The following is a 21,801-nucleotide window of genomic DNA, read 5'->3' on the forward strand; positions in this document are numbered from 1 at the left end:
AACTCCCGCAGTGCTAAGCCTGGAAGGGGGCCCCTACTCACCTTCTATCCGCTCACAGAGCTTATGCAGGCCCTGTAGGGGGCAGCCCTCGCACAGCTGGGCAGGTGCCTTAGCAGTCTGCTGCACCGCAGCCACGGTGAAAGCCTGCTTCAGGGTCATCATAATTTCATCAACCTATGGGAGAGAAGACACATGGTAGCCAGCAAAAAGCCCGGAGATTTCAGGACTCTGCAAAGACTTAGTATTTTGAGGTTTGGGTGGGGGGGGGGGGGACTATTAATCACCTGCTGACAGATAATAATCACCGTAATAACTGCTAGGATTACAATCTGAGAAACACTACCTAGATGCTCAAAGTTCGTAAAGGACAGAAGGTAAGAATTAAAAACACAAATTCAACACTGATGAAAAAGCCAACTCCTCCGGCTCAAACGTTCAAAATGACATTTTTTTCATGCTAAGCCATAGAGGTGGAATGGAGCAGCTTCCTCAAAAACAATGAAAATTGAAGACACATAAACAAGTCTTGCATGTGCACTACCTAGTTATTAAACAGTCATGACTGATAACTACAGCCAAATAGCCACACGTCGATGAAGTTCTATGGTTTGCCGAGGAAAGGAAAATTAGTGAGGCTGAAATTGCACGTAAATTAGTTTTCCAGGTAAGAACTGCTTAGTCTGGGGGCAGCCCGGGTGGCTCAGCGGTTTAGCGCCACCTTCAGCCAAGGGCCTGATCCTGGAGACCTGGGATCGAGTCCCACGGCGGGCTCCCTGCATGGCGCCTGCTTCTCCCTCTGCCTGTGTCTCTGCCTCTCTCTCTCTCATGAATAAATAAAATCTTTAAAAAAAAAAAAAAAAAAAAAGGACTGCTTAGTCTCGCTTACCAGAGCTTCATTTGTGCACTGAAACACGTAACAGACGAAATGAAAGCCTCCACCCCCTGAAGACTCTCGGCAGATGAACCCAAAGTGGTCCACATGTCTAATACCCTGTTGAAGGTGGGAGAGACAGGAAGGAACATTGAGCTATATCCCAAAGAGGCACAAGCACCAGAAGGCAACAAGACTTACACAGCGTGGTCTTCTCGAACACTATAAAGTCACTTCCCAGATTTTTTTGAAGCACAGCTGATACCCAGGTTGCAGGAGTTTCAGGTGTACAACACAGTGCTCTGACAAGACTATATGTTATCCTGTGCTCCCCCCAAGTGTAGCTCCCATCTGTCCCCATACCATGCTACTGTGATACCATCGACTGTAGTTTCTGTGCTGTAGCCTTTCGTCTCTGTGACTTACGCATCCCACACCTGGAAGCCTGCACCTCCCACCCCTGTCCCCTCTGGCAATCGTCAGTTTGTTCTCTGTATATTTGGGTCGGTCTCTGCTTCTTCATCTTTGTTTTTTAGATTACACACGAGTGAAATAGTGCAGTATCCGTCTTCCTTGAACTTATTTCATTTAGCATAATGCCCCTTAGGTCCATCCACATGTTCCCAAATGGCAAGATCTCTATCCTTTTTTACGGCTGAGTAATACTCCATTGTGTATATAGACGCACATCTTCTTGAGCCATTCATTTACGGATACCTGGATTGCTTCCACATCTTAGCTATTGTAAATAAAGCTGCAATAAAAACAGGGATGCACAGATCTTTTTGAATTAGTGTTTCTGTTTTCTTTGGGTAAATACCCAGTGGTGGAATTACTAGACCATATGGTAGTTCTATTTTTAATGTTTTGAGGAACCTCCATACTGTTCTCCACAGGGGCTGCACCAGTTTGTGTTCCCACCAGCAGTGTACCAAGGGTTCCTTTCTCTACACATCCTTGCCAGGGACCCCTCACTGTGATTTTGATTTGTATTTCCCTGGTAAGTGATGTTGAGCATCTTTTCATGTGTCTGTTGGCCATCTATATAGCTTCTTAGGAAAAATGTCTATTCAGGTCCTCTGCCCATTTTTTAATTACATTATCTGGCTTTTTGGTGTTGAGTTGTGTAAGTTCTTTACATAATTTTGGATACTAACCCCTCATGAGATATACCATTTGCAAATATCTTTTCCCATTCAGTAAGCCACCTTTTCTTTTTGTTGGTTTCCTTCTCCGTGCAAAAGCCTTTTATTTTGTTTTAATCCCAATAGTTTATTTTTACTTTTGTTTCCCTTGCCTGAGGAGATATCTGGAAAATTCTACCTGAGCCAATGTCAAAGAGATTACTGTGTTTTCTTTGAGGAGTTTTACAGTTTCATGTCTCACATATTTAGATCTTTAATCGATTTTGAGTTTATATCTGTGTACAATGTAAACAAGTGGTCCAATGTCATTCTTTTGCATGTAGCTGTCCACAGTTTTCCCAGCAGCACTGTTGAAGCGATATGGTCTTTTCCCCACTGTACACTCTTGCCCCCTTTGTCATAGAGTAACTGGCCATACAGTGATGGGTTTATTTCTGGGCTTTCTATATTGTTTCACTAATCTATGTGTGTACCATACTGTTTTGAATACTACAACTCTGTAGTATATACTGCAATCTTGGATTCCAATAACTGCAGTTTTGTTGTTCTCAAGATCGCTTTGGCTATTTGTGGTCTTTTGTGGTTCCACACAATTTCCTCAGATATTTTAAATATCTACAAACATCTCTCAAATACGAAGATTAACAATGTTCTACTAAAATATTATTCTTATTATTCCCATAATACAAGAACAACTAATGTTTTTAATGTTCATTTTAGTACTAAAAGGAAGTGTAGAAAAGTGGACAGAGAAAAATGAGAACTTTCCCGAAGTACTAAATAAAAAACTACATTGAAAATCGAAAGTAGACAAAAGATTAATGAACTACAACTATACACACACATACTCACACACATGCAAACACTCACAGACACACAGGTTAAAAAAAAAAGATTTAAAATATACTTGTACTCCTGCGAGAACAAACAGGTTAAGTACAAAAAGATTTCAAACATATTTGTACTCCTACAAGAACAAACAGGTAAGTACTGAAGTACACTAGTATGAAGAATAAGTCAAGAACTATACACATAAAGTGCAGAGAAGTTTTTAAATGTAAGATATGAAGGCCAAGGCCATACACCATAGTTTCCTATGAGCTCTTTTGAATAAATATGTAAACTTGTTTTGAAAGTATCAACTAAGGGGCGCCTGGATGACTCAGTGGTTGAGCGTCTGCCTTCAGCTCAGGTTGTGATGATCTCTGGTCCTGAGATCGAGTCCCACATTGGGCTCCCCACAGGGAGCCTGCTTCTCCCTCTGCCCATGTCTCTGCCTCTCTGTGTCTCTTATGAATAAATAAATAAAATCTTTAAAAAAAAAAGGGGGGGGATCCCTGAGTGGCGCAGCGGTTTAGCGCCTGCCTTTGGCCCAGGGGACAATCCTGGAGACCCGGGATCGAATCCCACGTCAGACTCCCAGTGCATGGAGCCTGCTTCTCCCTCTGCCTATGTCTCTGCCCCTCTCTCTCTCTCATAAAAAAAAAAAAAAGGAAGAAAAGTATCAACTAAGAGGCACCTTAATACAAATAAGACATAGCCCATAAATATTAATACTGAGTGTCTCCAGAAAGCACCAGCATGCAGAGATACAAGTGCTAATAACTAGAAATCTGAGTCATCATGTATGCTTGTAAGCTGCACAGTTTAGGATATAATAAAACTGTTACATGAAGGAGCAAACCTTAAACATTAACATTTCCATAGAAATAGCAGCAAATCGAGACTAAGTTTTGCAGATAATTTCACTTTCAGGCTGAACATTTTCCAGTAAACGGGCAATCACGAACATATCCTGGCATCTCAATCCATGCTCTCCCACAGCAAGATAAGCACATGCTAGATGTTAGTTCTCTGGGGAACAGGATTTGGAAAAATTTATTTTGTAAGTGGTTCCCTATTCAACTATAAAAAGGAACATTCTTTCACATTTTGGGAAAAGGATTCAAAAGGGATTTTTTTTTTATGTAGATCATGTTATAAATCAACAATGAGATTTTCATTTTATCTTACTAATTATGAGAAAATGGAAGCAAGGAAATAAGAAGCCAGGGTTTTAAAATATAGCCAAACAATAACTTTAAGTAATCTACTATTTGCTAGGAAGACCCTGAGTACAATGGACATAGCTCATTGTAACGGATTTTCCAAAATCTCTCTATGAAACGTACCTTGGGAGATTATCAAGAAACAGAGGCAGACACTGTATTCTGAAGAAAACATCCTTAAAGATAATCACTATTTTAAGGAAGAAGAAATAATGACTCTTATCCAAAAAGAAAATAAGAATTTTTATAAAGTAAAAATGAGAATCTATTTAAAAATATTTGTGTACATATGAATGTATATATAAGACAGGCACACAGACACACACGTATACATCTGGAATTTGTGACTACAGAACTTTACCACCAATAATTGAAGAGAAAGGTAGCTTTACGTTCTCCAGTAGATTATGGTTGCTAACAGCGAATTTCTTAATTTCAAAATTTTATGTGTATTTTGCCTTACTATACCAAATCAAAGGAAAAATGCAAGATAGTAAATCAAGTGTAGCTAGAAGGCATGCATCTTGTGACCTTTTAGCACTTGTGCTGAATGACAGAAGAATTCATTAAAAATTCATATGCAAATGAGCCAATAACCCATCTCCATTTACCTGAGAGCAAAAGGATATCTCCTTAAAATTTTTCTCCAATGCTATTTTTTTGGTGTCAGGGCTGATGAGGTAAACTTCAGACTGGCCAATCTTAAAAGACAAAAAAAGAAACTATTTTTCATGAAAGCCGAATTCAAACTTATACAAACATTCTCATTTTGGGTGTTTTTTTTTTTTGGTTTTTTTTTTTAACATTCTCATTTTGTGACCCATGTAAATATAAAATAAAAGGGGCAAACTCCTATAAAATTCTGACTATTCCACTGTGGAGAATCACCTCTAGAGGTTTTCTGTTGACCCTCTGGATTTCAGGTAGCACAGGACACCTGCTAGTACATTCACCTACATAAGACAGCAGTCAGTTGTCTTTGAGATCAAAGAACCAAAGATCCAAAAGTTAGCAATGAAACCACAGATGCCACGTCTCCCCTTTATAAGGAAGTGAGGTTTCTTTGAATGTAAAGCTTCCAGAAAATTAAAGCTGCCCTTCTGAAACTCTAAAACACTTTCTATTAACCATTTTACTGAAAAGTTTTTTTTTTTAATTATTGTTAAAATAACCTGCCATTTGTTGAGTACTCAACTATGTGTTAGGCAACTATGTGTTAGGCGGTCAAATACTACTCACTTGACTTCTTAAAGTTAGAGCTTTAGCATAACTTAACACTGCCTTATAGCCTTGGGTCAGCATATTAAACTCCATTATAGCAGAGGACTATGTTGCAACAGCCCATCCCTCCCCTCAGGGCCTTCTCACCTGCTGCTCCCTGAACCCAGGATACTCCAACTAGAAGAATATCTAGTTGTCCACACTGAACCTCTCTGCTCCGTGAAAATCACTTCCTCCAAGAAGCCTTCCCAGAATCCCCCCAGATGGTTCACAGCATCTTCTACTTCTCCCTTGTGGCACTGACCACAAGTGTAACGAGACAATTACTTGTACACTCAGTCCCTCTTACTGGAATCTAAATTCCACGTGGGCTGAGACATGCCTGTCTTGTTCGCTGCTGTTATTTCTAGCATGCTGCAGGGGTACCCTGTACACAGCAGTCACACATTAAGTATTTGGACATACATGTGCAGAGCAGCTTTCACGATGGCACCAAGAGTTTTTTCTTTTTAAATACAGATCACAGACTAAAGCACAAGCCTGAGTGCCGACACAGAGCTCTTTATAGTACAGTAGGTCAATGACGAAGAGAGGAAGAAAACAGCCCTATTTACCCACTGACACATCATCTTCGTCTCAAACCTGCTTACATCCAACAACATCTTAACCTAAGTAACACTTCTCTTACTCACCAGCCATCTCACTGCCCCGAGTCAGGCACCAGAACATTACATTCATGGTAATTTTGCTCTCTCTAGGATACCGATCATGACATTCTAGAAGGGGGTCGAAGAACAATCAGTTCCCCATATCACAGAAGGCCGGCTCCCTGCTGGGAGGGCCCGGGGTCCCAGCAGCTCAGATCCAGGGGACTCCCAAGGAGGGCAAGCCCATCCAGAAGAGGAGAACCCAGGAACCCCACCCATGTGCCACACACAGCTTTCCTGTCCATTCATTTTCTGGCACTTCGTTATTAATTTACCAAAGTTCTTAGAGGGAAAAAAAGGGTGCAAACAATTGGCTGAAGTATTATTTCAGTTTGGGTACAAATTTCAAATGACATCTTATCCCAAAATCCAATTATCCTGATGAACAAAGGATGTTTTACGACTTAATAGAAATAGTACAGAGGGAGTATCTTCTAACTAAAAGATTTTGTTGAAATATAGTACTTGAACTTAACACACATTTAAAAAAAATCCTTTTGGGGGCCTCTTTTACAATACTAAGGGGAGAGGGGAGGGGAGAGCTAAAAACAAGGATATAGGATAGATTCTCTTCAGGTTTCCAACTATGATTTTAAAGTCCTAGGACTAAAGTAAGGAATTTATCCTGAGAAAAGGATCAGTCACTATAAAAATACACAGATTCAACCATAAATCCAAAAGCAATTTACTAAGAATCCTTGCTCGAGAAAGCAGATTGCTCTTTGAACGCACATCTCAGCCTGGGGGTGAGCCCGGGGCTTGCGGATATTTTACCGTGAAGAGCATAGTTCGATTGTCCTCAATATCTGTCGGCTGCACGATATTGTGTCCGCCAACGAGGTGGTTCTCGATGTCGCTTTCCTCAAAGGAGCTGAAAAAGCTACTGCTTCGAAGGCTGCCATCGTGCAATTCCTTCTTAAAGGCCAGCGAGCGCAGGCCGGGCTGGGAGAAGGACTTGCGCATGGGCCTCCGGGCCTGCTCCCCGTTCCCCACGGGCTGGAGCACACCCCGGACCTTAGCGGCCAAGGAGCGGCCTCCCGCGGGCCCCGGGGGGGCCTCCGGGGGGGCCTCCGGATTCTGGGCCACCAGGGCAAACTCGGCCTTCCTGCTGCAGCTCACGTGATTGAACTTCTCGATGCACTCGTCGATCAGGGCCGGGGGCGCCTTCTTGTGAGCCACCGTCACCCGGCCGCAGAAGAGCACCTCAAACTTCTTGGCGAACGTGTCATCGAACTCGGACGGGCAGTGGAGCTCCTCCTGGCGGGCAATCTTGCCGGCCTGTCGGATGGAGCTGATGATCTCAGGCACCTGCGGAGAAGGGGAGAGCGTTACTGGGCGCGCAGCGGCTGGCACCCCGGCACTGCACCCCGGCACTGCACCCCGGCACTGGACGCAGGCAGCCCGCGCAGCGCTCTCCCGACCGCTCAGCCGCGACCCAGGCGGGACCCCGGGGCCATCTGGGGGCGCCAATGCCTCCCCAGGGAAACAAACACACACTTTCGCAGGGAGGAGCCGAGGAACGATGCTCATTGGGCACCCCTAATGCGCCCGAGGCCCGCGCCGGAGGCTGCACGTGCTTGCGACACCGCACAAGGGTCAGTGACGAGCCTGGGCATCAACCCCGGGTAGTGCCACTGCCCTGACCACGGTCCTCTCCACACTGCTGTCACCTCCCAGAGGTCTGTCTCCCCTGTGGCCCACCAAAACATCACGCGGTTTTTCTAGACTTCACAACAGTAGGTCTTGGAGAATCTTCCACAATAGATGGGGGACGTGAGGATGACAAGCAAAGACTGAAATTACCGTATATGACATTTCTTCCAATCACATCATTATTTTTTCTGCAAGGACAACTGGTAATTTATTACCCGGGTCTCTATTTCCTCATAGTCGCCTGGCTCTGACTACGGGGCTGGGAGCTTTAACCGAGGAGCGAGCAGCCCAGACAGTATCATTATCGCGGCAACACACTGGGGCTTCCTCCCACACACACTCCGAAGCCTTCGGGTTCAACGCAGAGCCGTGATCAAGAGAACGAACCAAAGGGTCTCGTGTGCTTTCATGGTCCCTACGCTCCCGACCGGAGCCTTCAAGGCGGCAGCAGCACACATGAAGATGGGTCTGTGACCACAGTGTCTGTGTGGTCCCTTAGATGATGTGCAGCCACAACACTGAAACAAGACGGCACAGATTCAATCTTCATAAGGAAGCACCAGTTTTTGTTAGGACCTAACACCCAAAGCAACTTTTTTCCCTTTTTTTTTTCTACGTAAGAAAATTCCATTTAAGGCCCAATACCCACAGGCTCAGTGTCTTCTAACATTATAGAGGAAAGAACAACAACAAAAAACCCATTAGGAATTCAGGTCAAAGATCTACACGTACAGGAAAGGGACGTGGTGGAGATTTGAAATGTATGCCTCTATTCTCTAAGACCCAACGATTCAGAAGATCTTTCTCTTTGTGATTTCGTATCAAACATGTCATAAAGACACTATCTCTGCCATAAGGATATATCCTTCCCCGTCCTAAAGACATTATCTCTGCCATAAGGATATATATCCTTCCAGGATATATATATGATGCAAAGAGTTAAACTATATTTAGGTATATCCTATATTTTTAAAATTGATTCCTGAAGCATACAAGCTAAACGATAGGAAATAAGCCAAAATTAACACATGCATGCATTTACACTCTTTGCTTGTGCTGTCACACACTTCCCTCCTGCCAAATTACACAACACATGGAGACCTGAAAGTGGTTAATATAAAAGAAATCAGGACAGAGAGAAGGGGGAGGGAGCCTAGGTTCCATTCGCACCATTGCCAACAAGTCACCGTAGGATGTGGGCAAGAACCGCCTCAGTTTCTCTTTGAAAAAAAAAAAAAAAAAAGTTTGTAAAGACTTTGAGGTAAAAGTTATCTCTGTGAAGTAAAGAATTTTCTCTTTTTTTAAAGATTTTTTTTTAAGATTTTATTTATTTATTTATGAGAGACACACGGAGAGAGAGGGAGCCAGAGACACAACAAGCAGAGGGAGAAGCAGGCTCCGTGCAGGGAGCCGGATGCGGGACTCGATCCCGGGTCTCCAGGATCACAGCCTGGGCTGAAGGCGGCGCTAAACCGCTGAGCCACCCGGGCTGCCCTATTTTAAATAAATTTTAAATGAATCTGAAGAAGCCGATTTGTATTTAAAACTCTAGCTTTTTTTTTTTTTTTTTAAATCATGACTCCCATGAATCTTCCCCATTACTAAAGTCTCTGAACAGGAAAGTCTTACACTGGCTCATACAGGCTTCTGAGGCTTGTTAAAGTAAGTGTCATTTCTCCATGCTGGGTCTTCCCTTGCATCTGAGGTAAGGGTGGCTTTCACTACATGATCCCAGGGCAGTGGAAATGTATGAAGTCACGTGAACCGATGGTGACTCGACAGCAAATGGCACAGACACGAGTAAGACACAGAGTGGAGAACCCGACTGCTCCCCTACTCCCCAGGTCAGAAGAGGCTGAGGAGCAACCACAACCTCGGCCAGGGCTGAAGCTGCAGAAGCTTGTTCCAACAGCCCATCCTTCCTACACACTAATCACAAGCTTTGTGAGCTCCCTCTCCTTGTCCGATGAGTTGTTAACATGGGCAGAAAGGAGACAACGGGGGTTAAAAAGAATCATTGGGGGCGCCTGGGGGGCTCAGTTGGTTGAGTGCCTGCCTTCTGCTCGGGTCATGATCCCAGGGTCCTGGGTTCGAGCCCCGCATAGGGCTCCCTGCTCAGTGGGGAGCCTGCTTCTCCCTCTCCCTCTGCCTCTGCCTGCCACTCCCCTTGCTCATGCTCTATCAAATAAATAAATAAAATCTTTTTAAAATTTTTTTAAAATTAAAAAAATAATCATTGAGATTCTGACAAGAACACAAACCATCTCGGAACACTTGACAGCATATTGCCAAGCATCATTTCAGCAATAAATGGTGAACAGTTGAAAATTTAATGTTTGGGGATTACCGTAAGTAACACAGGCGACTTTTCCCATAGAAAATGGGCCCCACCTGTGTGTAAGTTTGTAAATCTGTACTGATAGTTTAGTTCCCTTTACCAGAACAGACCTGGAGCACTGTTTCTCGAGAAAAGAAGGCATAAGATCCACCTGTGATGAAATCCTGAATTCTCCATTCTTTTAACTCTGCCCTGGACTCACCTACGGGGTTACTTGTCAGATGAGGGGACTGAGTCATTTATTTCATGTTATTTCCAAAGATTTTTCTAGGTACCAAGAAATGCCAGGAGGTAGGGATCCAAAAGCACGTCACGGAAGCCAGGCGGCTCTGCCCTGGCAGGACGCAGGGCCCCAAGGGAAGCTAAACGTTTACAGACCTGAGATGGGGCCTGGGGAAGCCTGAACCAGGATGGGAGCCAAGAGAAAGGCTGAATAAAAGCTTCCAGAAGACAGAATATACAAGATCTGGCGGCTATGTGGATGGCGGGGCTTGAGGGTACGGAAGCCAGCACGCGTGACGTGCAGAGTCTGCCTTAGGCTGCGTGAGCAGGGAACACAGGAGTTCTGAGGACACATTACGAGCAGTTTGGCGTTTGTTCGTGTTGAGTAAGACCAGGAAGACGTGAAAGCAAAGGCATCTAGTGGGAGGTTGGGCAAATGGGCCTGGAGTCCAAGACAGGACATGGAGACTGGGACGTCGACAGCTCACGTCCAAGAGGGGGCTGACACCTGGGAACAGAACAAGGGAAAGTGAAGGAAGAACGCAAGGACGGGACCACAGGCCACACCAGTGTTTCAGACGAGAAGAAACCGAGGGATCGAAGGCAGAGGGGGAGGATGGGATGTGGTCAAGGATGACATTGGAGATGTCAACCCAGGCAGAGGGGCCGTTGAGAATCAGCAGCTGCTGGAGTTGGCAGTTTACAGAGACATAGAAAATTAAATCAAGGGGTGATGCCAATACTAACCCCTAAAATAAGCAAATTGAACTGAAAAGTGTCTCAAGGTAAAAAACTAGTCTATGAGAACATAAACTTCAAGTCACAATGTTTACCGCAAACACATTGACCCTTTTAGGGCGAATACACTGAGGCCCGTGGAGTTTATTTCCACTGATACGATCTGGGTACTTTTAACAAACTCTTTTTTTAGTGTAGTCGCAGCAATAATATCTACGTCACTTCTGATCACAGATAAGCAGATAGAGCGAATCAAAGCTAACTACAGCAAAAACAAGAACCTGAAAAGAATTATACTGGGATAAATCCAACAGGGGTTTGTGATTTTATTTCCTTTTACTTTGGGAATCACAACAACAAAAAATGTCAATTAAAATTAATCACCAGTAATAAAAAGGGCCCAGTTTAGACATAAAATTTATTAAACTGCTCTTCTGTCAACCTATTTGAGTTTACACTAAAGCTCCTTTTTAAAGTAAATCTGCACTATTCCACAATCAAAATAACTTTCTTTTGAATTCAGGTACTAAAAAAGTACAGTATATATGCATGTTGTTTCTGCAGCAGGCTTAAGTGAATATTGTTTTTATAAGTCACCAGAAAAATGATATTTAGAATGATCTTTAGTGTAAGAGAACTAGAAACATTCATTTCTGTAAATAAAGTCCTTATTTAAACATTTGGGTCAACTTTTTGCTAAGGATTTAGGGATTTTTAAAGGATTACGAACATACTGCAAGTGTAATTTTACTCACAGGGACTGAGGAAAGAGTTTCTAAAACAGTATTTAGAATGAAAAGTCGTTTTACTTTACATTTATACTTTTGTTTTGCTGCCAACTACTAACAAATAAATATCAAATGAGGAAGCTCAGATTTGTATTTAAAATTCTATAATTTTTTCCTGTTATTTAACATTAAAACATTTCCAAACTGCAAAAATACAGCAGGCTGCACTGTGCTTTTGTCCCTTGGACGAAATGTTCAATCACTGCAGAAAGTTAAAACAGGCACTTCAAAGAGAAAATTATCCTGCATAATTATTTTCCAGAAGGAACAGAACTGCGTTTCATTTTTGCTGGTAATGAGTGGTTCCTACATTTGCTGGCCAGAAACGAGGTAAACGTAGGGGAAGAAAACTAAATTAATCCAAGTATTTCCTCTATCTTACATGCCTTAGATTTTATACAAAACACTTATAGAAACATCCTCTTACTAGCGCTCCCTACTTAAATTATCGGAAGAGAATAAAACACCTGTTCGACACCATCCAGATACAACACGTGTGGACCTACATGTGCGGCCTATTGAGACTCGACTGACTACAGAGATGCAAACACCCCTCCTACCATGAATAAGATGGGATTCTTCTGACCTGAGAGGCTCACAGTCTAGGAACTGAGAGACACTGTAGAGATGTGTGATTTCCAGTAGAATGTAGAATTTTCCAGTAGATGCTAGAACACAACCATGAGCAAAGTGACTGACTATGTGCTAAAGAAGCCTGGTCCTGAGCGGAGGTCTCTTATCTGCCTGTTGCTTGCAGATCCTCACAGCCAACTAAGGCCTCAACTGCTGCTTTATCCTTACGCTTAGCACAAAGGTCAGACTCACGGGTTAGGTCTTCTAGAAAGAGAGATCAGACCCGCTCATTAGCTGACTGGGGCAGCATCTGGCACATTAAGAAATGCTAATGACCGCTGGCCCCTAACACGGGGCCACCCACATCATTCATCCTTATCCTTCTCTCCTTTGGGTCTTGATCTTTCCCTCTCATGTAAAACAGAGTTGCATTCAGCTTCCCAAGTTCTGAAATGGCAAATAAGACAAACTCTTAGCTTTCAAACGCCTTGAAAAGAGTCCCTGCAAACACAAAAACCAGCATCCTACTCCAAAATAATCATTTGAAAGGTTCACTACAACCTTTTGACGAAACCAACATGTTTCTACAAATGTTTAAAAAACAGACAAAAATCCAAGTAAGTGATCTAACAGCTGCAGGAGCTAACGAAAGCAGTTGGGAGAAGGTAAGCAGAGAAGAGAGAAGGCAGCGCGGGAAGATTGTGAAATTATTCTGTGACTTTTCTAAAGCAATGTTGAGAAGTCAAAACATTTTGATTGGTTGGTATAAATACTGACAGAGATCACAGAATAAATCACTGAATGTTCAACAACCTGAGAATGTAAGTCCTCAAAGTCCCATCCTCTGCAGTGAATGCACTGGCTCTCCACTCAGCTGGGGCTGTGCCTGAGAACTGCCAGGATTTTAAGAAAACTAATGTATAGGGGACACCGGGGTGGCTCAGCGGTTGAGCATCTGCCTTTGGCTCAGGTTGTGATCCCGGGGTCCTGGGATCGAATCCTGTATCAGGCTCCCTGCATGGAGCCTGCTTCTCCCTCTGCCTGTGTCTCTGCTTCTCTCTGTGTCTTTCACGAATAAACAAATAAATAATCTTTTAAAAGAAAAGAAAGAAAGAAGGAAAACTAATGTATAGCCCCACCCTGGCCGAGATGAAGCAGCCTGTTTGGAAGTGGGGCCCTGGCATCCCCAGTGCTCAGAGGCACCAGACAGTCCTGACGGGCAGAGGCCCTGATGTATCTATCACCTGTCCTTTCTCATGTCACAGGGTAAGGACTGCTCCCTCCCTGCCCTGTCCCCCACACCATCATCCCCAAAACCTACTAGATTATGAAGGCCCTAGGCAACCTGTGTCGTGTAGCAGGACTGAGGCAGCCCAACAGCACAGATACACGCTGTGCTTGTGGCTGAGATGAACAAACTAGTGAAGACAAAGAAAAAACAAACAAAAAAAACCACCACAGATATTTGACATGCTGTTTATACCATGTAAGGGCAAACAAATTCACTGCGTCCCTAAGGTCTGAGCTTGTTAAATACATAGGTGTGAATGCCCTATAAGGAATGCTACTCCATAATTTGGATCAAAGTTTACTTCAAAATCTCTCAAAGATTAAGAAACACAAATATAATGAACCAACAGTTAATCACAGCAATCCCTCACATGATGTATGTCACACAATCTTTGCAAAGGGACACTAGGGTCCCTTTTCTACAAGGTAGAGAACTATAAACATGTAAATGTACTAGGAAAAAACATCAAACAAAATACTGGTTCCTTCTCCAGGACACACACCACAATCGGTTTTTATGAACGAGGCCCTTTTGAAGTTTTGCCACTGAGAGACCATTAGTAAAGGAATATTCGGTCATACACAGTGTGTATTTATTGACAAAACAGCCAAGTCAGCTAGAGCATTGGGCGCTAATACGGTTTTGCTTCTACCTAAAATCATCCAGGGCCAAATACACTAAACTTATTAAAGCTGATTTTCAAGCCAACAAGTGCCCAGGTGTTGTCTTTTCATGTCCAAATCCATAATCTTAATGAAACACTTCTATCCAACAACAGACACAAGCCCTTTCATCTGTTTTCATTTACGTCTCAAAACTGAAGTCCTTAAAAACCTCCCAGTGGTTAAAAGCAGTTAATTCAACCTCTGGTGCAGGACCAGTACCCCAGCCCAGCGCATCCCAGAAGAGACCCGTGCAAGGACAGTCACAGCATTTCTAAGAGCCAAAAACTAGCGACAAGACACTGACCAGAAATAGAACTGACAAATATGTATTATTTTCATATAATCAGAAACACGTAGAAGGGGAACAAGCAAGCTATTTTAGGTGCAACAACAGGCATTTGTAAATACTCATCATCGTCATGTTGAGAGGAAACAACAGGTGGAACAGAATCACATGTGGAATTCCACTTTTGCAAAATTTCACAAATGGGCAAAACTAAACTATGACAACAGAAGACGGGATAGGGATTATCTCTGGAGGAGGAGTGACTGGGGGTGGGCCATGTGGGGTTTCTGGGCTGTTCTGTTTCTTCATCTGGGCACCGGGTGTATGAGATTATTCAAACTTTGACATCACTGAGTATATGATCTATGTATAATTCTGTTTGTATAACATTGCTGAAAATTTTATGGGAAAATAGTATTTTTACAAGCGTGACAGAATTTGACTGAGAAAAGGGTAAAAAACTCACCCAAAGTTATCCCCGCTAATGAGCTGAAGAGTCAGGACAGCACCTGCCTGATGCCAAGACACATTCTCTTTCTACCACACCAAGACTTCATTCTTAATTCAAAAAGATTTCCCAGTTCCCGTGGTGGTCCACGTGTATTTTGGCTTTGGTTTGGGAGTTTCCTGTTTTGGTCTTACGTGGAATCCAGTGCCCTCTGCCCTAATAATAAGCAGTACCTCACCCCACTCTCATTCCAGTGGTTAGATGGCACAGAGAGGCCCGGGCCCAGCCCCAGCTCAGGAGAAGACTGGCAACCCTGGCCTAAACCAACCAGCATATTCTATTACCACATGCCGCCATATAATTAGGTCTGGGTTGGTCACGTAACCCAATCCAGACCCAGACTGGCAGGCCTATGCATTTTAAGGAACTGGTAGGAAAAAAGAAACTTGCTGTGGCTTTAGACCAGTGTGGTTCCCCATCTAGGGAAATTCAGCCCACCACCATCCCCCCTCTCCTGGGGGCGGGGTACATTTGGCAATGTCTGAAGATATTTTGGGTTGTTGCAACTTTATGGGAAGAGTTGCAACTGGCATCTAATAGGCAGAGGCCAGGGATGCTGCTGCATATCCCACAATGCATAGGAGAGCTTCCCCACAACAAAGAATTATCTTGCCCCAGATGTAGTATTGCCCAGGTTGAGAAATCCTGCTTTTGGACTTAGAATTCTAAGGACGCAAGCCTGGAATTTCCGGTGCCATCACAAATAAAGCCTTGCTGGATAGTTCCAGACAAGATGAAACAAAGACAGGGAGGAAGAAAATGGAAGAGACAGGGTGAGAATGATGGTTCTGATGTTTGAGGACCTGGATCCAGCCATGCCTGAAGCCAATAAACTGGGATTCTTGCCCCAATACATTTTTGATTGTGCCATTTTACACTGGGTGTCTGCCACTTGCACCTAAGAGTCCTGCTCACACACCCACCCTATAAAAAACTTTATGCTAAATTCTACATAAGGATGAATCACACGTAAATCCTATTCTTCAGTAACCTACAACCTAAACAAAGGGGATAAAGAAGACAAATGACTCAACACAGTAGAACGCCAACACTACAGAAAATGAAATGCTAAGAAGGGTGAGAAGACTGAGAAACGCAGAATCTCAGTCTGGAGTGCATTTCAAATAAATTATCAAGAGAAAATAGGAAAATTTAAATATTTACCAAACATTGCCCTTAGAATAAAACCAGCCACCAAAGACCCTCAGGGAGTCCAACTGACTCCATTTTTTCCCTATAAAAAAAGGGGGACTATATAAAATTTTAGATCACATCCAATAATGTTCAGAAAGAGCCGAAGTAGATTTCACACCTGAATGACTTGTTTACACATTATTCCCAAGCCTCTCCGCTCCCTGCCACCTTGAACAAGAAAGGGCTGTAATCACACATGATACACAAAGGTAAGAAGCGGGACCAAAAACCAGGGGTAATGTACAAAGTATCCACACCCTGCCTTACACACAGGTCTAAATGAGCCACTCGAGGAGGATTTTGCTCCTCTCAAGAGGTCGTGTTCTTCCCCTCTGCACCAGGGTCCACCTGGACAGCTGGAGAGGTGCCAGTCCCCAGTGACTGGGGCTGCTGGGCTATCCCGCGGGCCTGCTGCACATCCCTCTCCTGTGCTGACCTGTGAGCAGAATCCACTCCAAGGGAAAACAAGGCAAAGGAATTTTCTGGTTTCTGCTAGCTGTTCATAGGAAAGGCTTAAGGACAAACCTTGTCCTTAAGCCTTTCCTCCTGCAAAGAAACCAAACGGATACAGGAGAACTCTCTGGGCCGGGTGTGGGGTTCAGAGTCACCCCTGGGGAGGCTGCACTTGTTCTGTGAATCTCGGCACGAGGCTGGGAACAGCATCAGGGGCGCAGGACAGAGACGCACCCATCCCGAGGCCACACCCATCCCAAAGTCTTTTTAATCAAATCAGAACCTTCTCAGCCTCAAGTGCAACAACCCCTGAGGCTCTCGGACAACTCGCCCCAGACAGCACCTTACAACCTGACTTTGTGTACTTAAAACACACGGACTGCAATCTGTTAATCAGAATTGAGGCCAACTACTGGACAATGCAGGCTTTGCTCTCGAATTCTTCCTCGCCCTGTCCCCTTATTTTAAGAGGAAAATAAAGCTATGTTCCCCCTCTGGGATGCTTTCCTCTTACAAACTTACACTCTGCTCCCCAGTCCCTGGGCCCTCGGCTCCCAGTCAGCACCAGCCAAGGTGCCTCTGGGCCAACTGGGCGGACGTGTCCAGGCTGGAGGTCAGGACGTTGCAGGCAGGTTCCTACTGAGAAGAAGGGACAAGGGAGGAGGAACACCTTGCCCCTGCCTCTTCCTCCCTTCCAAGGGCTGAGGTCAGGACCCGCAGCTGGGCCCCATCCAGACCCGGCCAGGCTGTGCTCACCTTGCTGGGAAAGGGTCAACCTCAAGGGCCACGAAAAACCACTTCTCGGCAAAACACCCTCCTTTTTAAACACAGAGGCAGGATGCATTCCTTAGTCATCTTTATTTCTAGTAAGTTCAATACACATCCATGTAGAAGAAAAATATAGAAACGTATAAAGTTACCCATATAATCTTAAACTCAGAAATATCCAGCTAACGATATGGTCTTTCTGACATGGGGTTCTTTGCCTATGCTAAATGGTAATTTCTTTATTTGAAAAAAAAAAAAAAAGGAAAAAAAAAGGCATATGCAGAGGATCAGCATTTTGCAACTAACTTTAATCACGGGCATACTGCATTGACATGTCATCCCCTAGAGAACCATCTATTCCTTTCTGATAACCACAGCATCAGTTCCATTCACTGCAAACACCATACACATAGAATACAAAAAAAAAAAAAATTAAACCTACTCAGGATCCAGTTCCAATGAAGCTATGCCAACTGTCATGAACTCTGTTCAATAATACACCATTTTACCAAATGTGTGATGAGCATCTCATCCTTTGCATGAACTGCCTGGACCTCGGGACACCCGGGTGGCTCAGTCGGTTAGCCTTCCAACTCTTGGTTTCGGCTCAGGGCCTGATCTCAGGGTCCTGGGATCAAGCCCCAAGTTGGGCTCCACACTCAGCATGGACTCCGCTTGAGATCCTCTTCCTTTGCCCGTCCCGCTTGTGCTGTCTCTCTCTCCAAAATAAATAAATCTTTAAGGAAAAAAACCCCACCTGAACCCCTAGCTTTTTTTTTTTTTTTTTTTTTTTTGAGTAGTTTGGTGGTTGTGTGCATGTTATGAGAGAGAAGTGCATGGGCGGGGGGTGGAAACTCTGAGAATGAACCCAGTGTTGCTTGTTAGACCTGAGAGAAGCATTCCACTGCAAGCAAAGGGCCTCTAGGAGCAAACGCTGAAACAGAATAACCTCTGAAAAGACAGAGATGAATTCTCACTGCTGCAGATCACAACGCCTGTGCAGCCGCAGCTGTCAATCTACTACCCTGACAGGTCCTCTGGGCAGTTCTGTAACTGGAAATGCAGACATAGGCTCCAGCCTCTGCAGCTGCACCTGCAAGTCTGGGCAGGTCACCCACTTCTTAGAACCTTTCTAAGTCTCCTTTTCGATCAAAATGGGATGTTACCAGCTACCTCGGAGATTTGGAGGATAAAATTAAACAATAAGTGTGAAAGTTGTAGGTATGAAGCCTTGCACATACTCACTCCCTATAACTGTTAGCTGTTCCCTTCATGTTTTCAGAGTAAGAAAAGATCAACCCCCTATGAAAGGGACAGGACCTGAGGAGCCCAAGCCACACCAAACAGCCCTGGGGTCCCCAGGCGGGCAGCAAGAGAAGCCCAGGACCACTGAGCCACCAGACACCTGAGCAAAGAAACCACACTGGAAATGAATGATCTAGACCTCACGGCCCCACAGGAAGCCAGGCAGACAAACTGCCCAGCGGAGCCCTTCCCAAATACCTTACCCACATAACCACATACATAATAAACGGTTGTATTAAGCCATTAAAAAAAATTTTTAACGGAAGTGACACTACCTACAGGTAACGGGACTTGCTATTATTCCACCTGCCTTTCAGTACAGAACAAAAAGTTATTCTATGCCAGCCTGCAACAGATAATGCCTATCACATCAAGAATCTGACCATCTTTCCAAACATCCAAAGGCAACAGAACTCTCCCCTACCTCCTCACCCCACCCCTAACCTTCCAGAAATTTCAAATATGTAAAAGCAGGAATGCTCTGATTAAAATGGAGCTGAAAAAGCAGAACGTTCCCTTCCCCTCCTTCAGCCAGCGCTGAGGTGTCATAAGGACACACCGGAACAGAGTGTGAAAACCACTACCTAAAAAACGCACCAGTCTGTGGGTTGCAAGCAGTTTTTCTAGCTTACAGGACAGCCCTACAAACTCCAGAGCATGAATATCTGCTCTAAGACAGAATTATTGGGTATTTCATTCACTGATGTAGTCCAACATGCCTACAACAGTGCCTGGCACACAGCAAGTACTCAATAAATTTGCTCAAAGTATAATGGCAACTGAAAAAAATTTAGTGGGGTGCCTGGGTGGCTCAGGCAGTTGAGCATCTGACCCTTGGTTTTGGCCCAAGTCATGATCTCAAGGTCTTGAGACCAAGCCCCTAGTCAGGCTCCACACTCAGTGAGGAATCCACTTGAGATTCTCTCTCTCTCTCCCTTCCCCCTCTCCCTGCTTTGTGCATATGCTCTCTCTCTCCCCCTCAAATAAATATTTTTTAAAAACTTCAAGTGACTTCAAGTGATGACAAACATCTCAAGATCTTAGAAGAGAACCATGTTACATCTGTGGTATCTCCAACACAAGGTATGAGTGTTTGCATACAACAAGTATTTGCAGAAGAACAAATGCTGTAAAAATAATAAACCAGAAACAGTGGGACTAAGTCCTTTTGGATTATAAGATTCTTCTAGACAGCTGAAGACTGACCCCTTTAAACGCCTAAGCTATTTTTATTTCCACCATTTTTAGATGGGAACTCATTTAGTGTATTTTTTTTTCAAAGACTACAGAGAATGAAGTTTAACCCTTCAAAGGAAGGGCTGCAATGCACATGTATTATGATGATCAGAAGAGCTATTGAGAAAAAAAAAAAAAGAAGAGCTACTGAGGTGTTGAACTGGGTACTGCTGTGGGCTGGAGCAACAGGCAAGACTGCATGGGATTAGCAGGCATCTCGGGTGAGAGCCAGTATCTCAGCTTTTCATTACATATCCCACATTCCTACCAATCCTCCCTGAGCAAATGTTGCCATGCTCTTCTCTTGAATGCATCCCACGGACCAAAGCAGAGGTTCCTAAACTTGTGTCCCAAACATAGTGACAGCATAGTGAAGCCTATGGAATCTTCTCAGAATAAAGTTTTTAAAATGTACGAAATAGAACACAAGGAAATACAAAAGAACTTAATTATACTAAAAGGGAATTACCCGAATAATTATGATTTAGTGGGACTCCTGGGTGGCTCAGTGGTTGAGCGTCTGCCTTTGGCTCAGGGCATGATCCTGGGGTGCCAGGATCAAGTCCCACATCGGGCTCCCTGCATGGAGCCTGCTTCTCTCTCTGCCTGTGTCTCTGCCTCCGTGTGTTTCTCATGAAAAAATATATCTTTTTTAAAAATTATGATTTAGTATGTACTTATTACCATATTTGACAAGATCTAGGGGCAAGTCAAATAAATGCTATAATTCAGAGTAATGATAAACATCAACAGTATTTTTTAGAAATGTGTGACTATTGTAGGGGCATCTAGGTGGCTCAATCAGTTAAGGGTCCGATTGTTAGTTTTGGCTCAGGTCATGACCTCAGGGTCATGAGATCAAGCCCCCACGTGAGGCTCTGTGCTCAGCAGGGAGTCTCCTTGAGGCTTCTCTTCCTCTGCCCCTCCATCCACTTATGTGCAGACATCTCACATGCTCTGTCTCTATTTCTCAGAGAACTATTTTTTTAAAAATGTATAACTACTGTAATGCAATATGAAAATAACTGGTTTTATTGATGTTACTGCCTTGGGAGCTGCTTATGCTACTGGATTTAATGACTGCATTCATAATTGAAGGAAATGCTAAGTTTTAGTTAGAAGTTAGTAAAAATAAAGATACAATTTTTTTTCTCTAGTTCATGGACCACCCCTCCCGGACCCCAGATCCTAAATTGAGAGCCCGTGGACTAAAGGAAGGGCCTGGAGGCAAGGGAAACCAGGTACACCCACCTAATTCAAAGATAATGGGATCCCTGTGTGACTCAGTGGTTTAGCGCCTGCCTTCGGCCCAGGGCATAATCCTGGAGACCCAGGATCGAGTCCCACGTCGGGCTCCCTGCATGGAGCCTGCTTCTCCCTCTGCCTGTGTTTCTTTTCTTTTTTTTTTTTTTAGATTTTTATTTTATTTTATTTTTTTTTAATTGGTGTTCAATTTACTAACATACAGAATAACACCCAGTGCCCGTCACCCATTCACTCCCACCCCCCGCCCTCCTCCCCTTCCAACACCCCTAGTTCGTTTCCCAGAGTTATCTGCCTGTGTTTCTACCTCTCTCTCTGTGTCTCTCATGAATAAATAAATAAAAATTAAAAAAAAACTAATTCAAAGATAACATAACCATCACCACCAGGCATCTCTCTTGGGGCCACAGTGTGTACATATTATATATATGAATAATGCAAGAAAGTCATCACACCATTCTGCTACAAACATAAATCCAACTGAAAATGGGAAAGCTGCACCAGAAGCTATGGCCATCAAAGTCTACA

General features: G+C 43.8%; 1 protein-coding gene across 7 annotated transcripts in view; it reads right to left on the reverse strand.

Annotated features, from left to right (window-relative positions):
* TBC1D1 (TBC1 domain family member 1) overlaps nt 1–21,801 on the reverse strand; it is a 238,078-nt gene that overhangs the window by 115,457 nt on the left and 100,820 nt on the right. For 5 of the 7 annotated variants that reach the window (XM_072807653.1, XM_072807642.1, XM_072807663.1 and 2 more), the window contains 4 exons: nt 6,767–7,300; nt 4,676–4,765; nt 887–991; nt 42–174 (listed from right to left, as the gene is read on the reverse strand). In XM_072807653.1, coding sequence (XP_072663754.1) covers nt 42–174; nt 887–991; nt 4,676–4,765; nt 6,767–7,300 — 862 coding nt within the window. Of the gene's footprint in view, nt 1–41; nt 175–886; nt 992–4,675; nt 4,766–5,977; nt 6,050–6,766; nt 7,301–12,291; nt 12,310–21,801 lie in introns of those variants that run through there. The other 2 variants (XM_072807680.1, XM_072807702.1) reach the window with 2 other exon arrangements.

This window comes from Canis lupus, chromosome 2 (assembly GCF_048164855.1).
Source record: "Canis lupus baileyi chromosome 2, mCanLup2.hap1, whole genome shotgun sequence".
NCBI lineage: Eukaryota > Metazoa > Chordata > Mammalia > Carnivora > Canidae > Canis > Canis lupus.